Below are 4,237 nucleotides of genomic sequence, written 5' to 3'. Positions count from 1 at the left end.
TTGTACTGCTTTCTCCACCAAGAAAAATAAAGTCTAATCAATGTGTCGCAAACCAAAAAGGAAGATATTTTGTAAGACAAGGGTAATGATTACAGTGTCAAGGTTACAAGAAAAGCACTTGTTAGCAACATACAGAGGGAAAACGTTTATGATGATCCATGAGGACCTAATAGCAAATCTTATATCCGGACTTTCATAAATAAAAGATAAAGTAACATAAAGAAACTAAGATGGCTGCATCTTGAGAGTTTGAAGAGATTCTATCATTGATCGGGAGATTTACATATTATATGTGTTCTATTACCAATTTTACACTCAATGCCACCAACTTTACTTGTACAAATACGACTCTATAAGGAACCTCTAAAGACGGATGACTTTGTTTCCTGCTCGACCACTTTCTTAAGGGAACCACTAACGTCACCTAGTGCCCAAGCCAATGATATATGAGGCCTTGGATCCTGTAGGTTGACAAATAATATGATATAAGAATAAGATCATTGCTCTGCATTTTATGAAGTATTAATTAGACTTGGCAATTAATTATAACGGCACAGACCTTATAGAACTCGGGAAGATTGTGAAACTTGTAAACCTCGTTAACAGCCTGAATTTGCTTAGTTATCTGCGAGTTAATTACAACAAAGTAAATGCCATTTATTTGGAAATAAAAGAACAGTGAAATATAGAGGGAAAAGAAAAAGAACTGCAAGATGAGCATCCCGATTTGTTCTACATAAGATAGCCATCCTACTGAGAGCAGATACGACTTAAATACTTAATTGTCAGGAAATGAGAATAGAACAAATACCCGACCAGTATGACAAACCAATGCAAAATAAACATTATTTAGAAGTTTTTACTCCAACTGAAGCATCAATCTCTAAATTATATACCACTTTTAGAAACATAACTTGGAAACCCAAGCATCTCTATACAAAATAAGATAGGCAATAAAGCTATGGTATATCATCCTCTTTCTTTAGCTTTTCTTTTTCACTTGAGATGTCCATATATATAAACAATGAAAGCAAGCTCAATATGCAAAAGAATTACAATTTCAGTAAAAGAAAATAGGAAAACTCCAGCACACTTACCTCGGGTAATCCTCCCGTAACGACTTTGAGTGAAAGAAAGGTGCGCGTTCGATCATCATTGATAAAAACCTCCCATTTGTTAAAATCAATCCAATACCTACTTGCAATAAGAAAAGATCAAAACCATATCCTTGAATCATAAGGAAGAAAACCCAAAGATTATTTATTTAACAATGGAACTAAGCATAATAATAGTAAAGAATAACATCAAACCGCTTTTGAAATTGAAGTTTCTGGCGAAGCATTGTTACAATAGAGTCAATTTGATGAACTCTAATAGGAACTGTCCTTCCTAAACTTATCTGGAATTCCCTTCCCAATGCCACTTGTTCAAGTTTATGTTCTTCTTTACACAGTGTATTCAATGGAACATCAATATCCTTAACATGGAGATTGGGAACCACGGATGAAACTCTCTTCAAAAATTGACCCATCTCTTTCTTTGATATAGATGGTATAAAAATTTAAATAATTAACAGAGTAAATAAATAAATAAAAAAGGTAATTCATTCAATTCAATATTAAAGAACTGTGGCTATTCAAAAAAAGTACCTGGAATGTAAACGTGCAAAGCATAGTTGCCTTCGACGTGAGGGAAGCTTCTCACTCTACTAGGCTGACCAGTTTGTAAGTAATCCAAAGATCCTTTTTTCATTATCAAGAAAAAATAGTTGATGAGCAAAAGAGTAAAATATTTTAGTAAAAGAAAGTCATGGGAAATTTGTTGCGTTTGAATTACCAAGGAATTGGGAGGGTGAAGGAGAGAAACAGAGGCGGAGGGAGAGGAGACGACAACAGTATCCTCCGTTTGGGGATTGGAATTGGCGGGAAGAGACAGCAGAGGGGAGTGGTCGAGTCAAGTCCGATGATTCGTCGTCTCCATATGTTGCTCTTAGCGCTTCCTTATGGAATGGATAATTTGGAAAGGTGGCTCTTAGTTTTCAAGGCTTTCCTTTCCTCTTCTACTGAACATTGCCACTTCCATTCAGTATGTACGCTTAGGGCAAATCGGCAGAAGCTAGAAGGGAGGAACAGAAGAGGCAAAGGGGAACAGAAGAGGCAGAGGGTAAAACAGAGAGGGTAAATTGAAGAGGCAGCTAATCTGGGCAAAAGAGAGGGATTAGAAATCGGTGGTTTTCACCGATTACGAAAGTAATGGATTACACGCGTATTAGCAATACATTGAACCAAACGACGGAATAAAGAGGGATTAGTGGGGCCCACCGATTAGGGGTGTATTGGCTATGCCAATACACCCAACCAAACATGATGTAAGTTCTCCTGAACTTCTGTGATTTATGTCATAGGTTAGCTGATTGAGAATGTGCCAGGAAAGACAATGTCAGGGCTACGCCAATGGAATGGTGAGTTGGACTATTATGCATACAATGCGAGAGTAATGACGTGTTCGAGTTTGATAGAGATAGTAATATATGATAGTTGTTATAAGCTTTGTGGTGTATATCGCATATGTTGGTAGTGTAAATGTAGCTATAATGATTGTTGTTATCTGCGGTATATTCAATTGAAAATTGTATGAATGTATAAATATGAGTCTGTAATAGAAAGGTAATGCCCAAGATCCAGATCCGACGAATTGAACTAGGTTGAGGACGTTACAAATGATATAATGGTGCAAGTAATATGTGTGGCGAATGGAATGTCTTATAAGAGTTATTTGCTAAAAATTTTTTGATTTGCATACTATGTTCATTGCCTCACTCATCGTCTCCAATTAACTGTAGCTATTGCATCCAAGGAGGTTATTCTTATTTGTCAAAAATTTTCATACTTGAGTTGTATAATTAAATTGGTTGTTTCTTCAAGCAATCAACATGATCAATTAAGAGCATTGAGGCATCTCATATTGCGGAGTTGATTGATAGTGGTGAGCTTGAAATTAGCAAAGGGAAAAATCAAGTCGGTACTCTCCAACGTCTAGGAGATACCCGATAGGGGTCTCATTTAGCTTTTCTCAATAGCTCGATAAGGATGTTCAGTTTCGTATGTGTTGTATTACAAGATATCATCAAGTTCATCAACCTTTCTCAAAGGAGTGAAGCTGATGGAATATAAGGTGCAATGACATTCGTTGAATTTGTTTTCATATTTCATTTCACGATTGAGATCTTGGAGTCAATAATGATCTTTGTCAAGCAGTGCAATATAAATCACAATATATACCAAACACGATGCAGTTGGTGTCATAAACTAAAATGCTTCTCCAAAAATTCAGAGAACATGGGTAGGATCCTTTGTTTGAGGAAGTGAAGTTATTTTGTAAAGATCATGATATAGAAGTCCCTAATTTAAGTGCTCTGTACAAAGCAAGTCGAGGTTGGTCTCAAATTCAGAAAGATTACCTCACAATTGAGCATCACTATTGGTTTGATATATTCATTGTTGGTATCGATTCATTGCTAACAGAAATGAATTCTCGCTTTAATGGTGAGGTAGTAGAGTTACTTGTTCTTAGCTCCACTTTGGATCCATGCAATAATTATAAAGCTTTTTGGGTGGAAGATATCTGCAAGCTTATGAATGATTTTTATCCGGACAATTTAATAGAGCAAGAAAAGCTACACATGAAGATTCAATTGGAGCATTTTCAAACTTGATGCTCATCAAAGCACGGAGTTGTAGAAAGCTTTTACAGTTGCCGATTTGGGTCAAGTGCTAGCTAAGAAAAATAAGTCAAGTATTTATCCTCTTCTTGATAGAATTATTCATCTTGTGCTAACTCTTCCCGTATCTACTGCAACAACTGAACAAGCATTTTCAGCCATGAAAATTGCGAAGACAAGGCTTTGCAAAAGAATGGAGGATAATTTTCTTTCAACTTACTTGGTGGCATACATCAAAAAAGAGATAGCTCGAGAATTTTCAATAGATTCTATCATTGATGAGTTCGAGCTTATGAAAAAGCGAAAGGTGCAATTTAGGATACCTAGTATTGAAAAATAGGACTAAGGCCAAGTTTTGTTAATTTAATTTTGGAAATATAATGATATTTATGTAATTTTAGTATAGTATTAGTTATTATTTTTCGCATATTGGAAAGAAACATTTAATTTTATATAGTGTGATTTTTAAAATTTCTTTATAGTTAAACTATTCATGCTTCTAAAAATATTAAATTA

General features: G+C 35.3%; 1 protein-coding gene across 1 annotated transcript; it reads right to left on the bottom strand.

Annotated features, from left to right (window-relative positions):
• Positions 1 to 241: 241 nt before the first annotated feature.
• On the bottom strand, positions 242 to 1,565 carry LOC105784542 (uncharacterized). Its single transcript, XM_052626944.1, has 4 exons — positions 1,311 to 1,565; positions 1,098 to 1,194; positions 560 to 625; positions 242 to 461 (listed from the first exon to the last, which is right to left on the bottom strand). Exons 1-4 carry the CDS (start codon positions 1,529 to 1,531, stop codon positions 351 to 353), a joined length of 495 nt encoding a protein of 164 aa, XP_052482904.1. The 5' UTR covers positions 1,532 to 1,565; the 3' UTR covers positions 242 to 350.
• Positions 1,566 to 4,237: the final 2,672 nt, after the last annotated feature.

The sequence above is a fragment of the Gossypium raimondii genome, chromosome 13 (assembly GCF_025698545.1).
Source record: "Gossypium raimondii isolate GPD5lz chromosome 13, ASM2569854v1, whole genome shotgun sequence".
NCBI lineage: Eukaryota > Viridiplantae > Streptophyta > Magnoliopsida > Malvales > Malvaceae > Gossypium > Gossypium raimondii.
Note: the sequence above shows the minus strand (reverse complement) of the source record. Positions and strands in the feature narration are given on the sequence as shown.

Coding starts and splice junctions, on each gene's coding strand:
- LOC105784542 (XM_052626944.1), bottom strand. CDS start 1,531: ATGGGTCAATTTTTGAAGAGAGTTTCATCCGTGGTTCCCAATCTCCAT. Junction 1,195..1,310: donor AAACTTCAATTTCAAAAGCG/GTTTGATGTTAT, acceptor TATTGCAAGTAG/GTATTGGATTGATTTTAACA. Junction 626..1,097: donor TTACGGGAGGATTACCCGAG/GTAAGTGTGCTG, acceptor ATTAACTCGCAG/ATAACTAAGCAAATTCAGGC.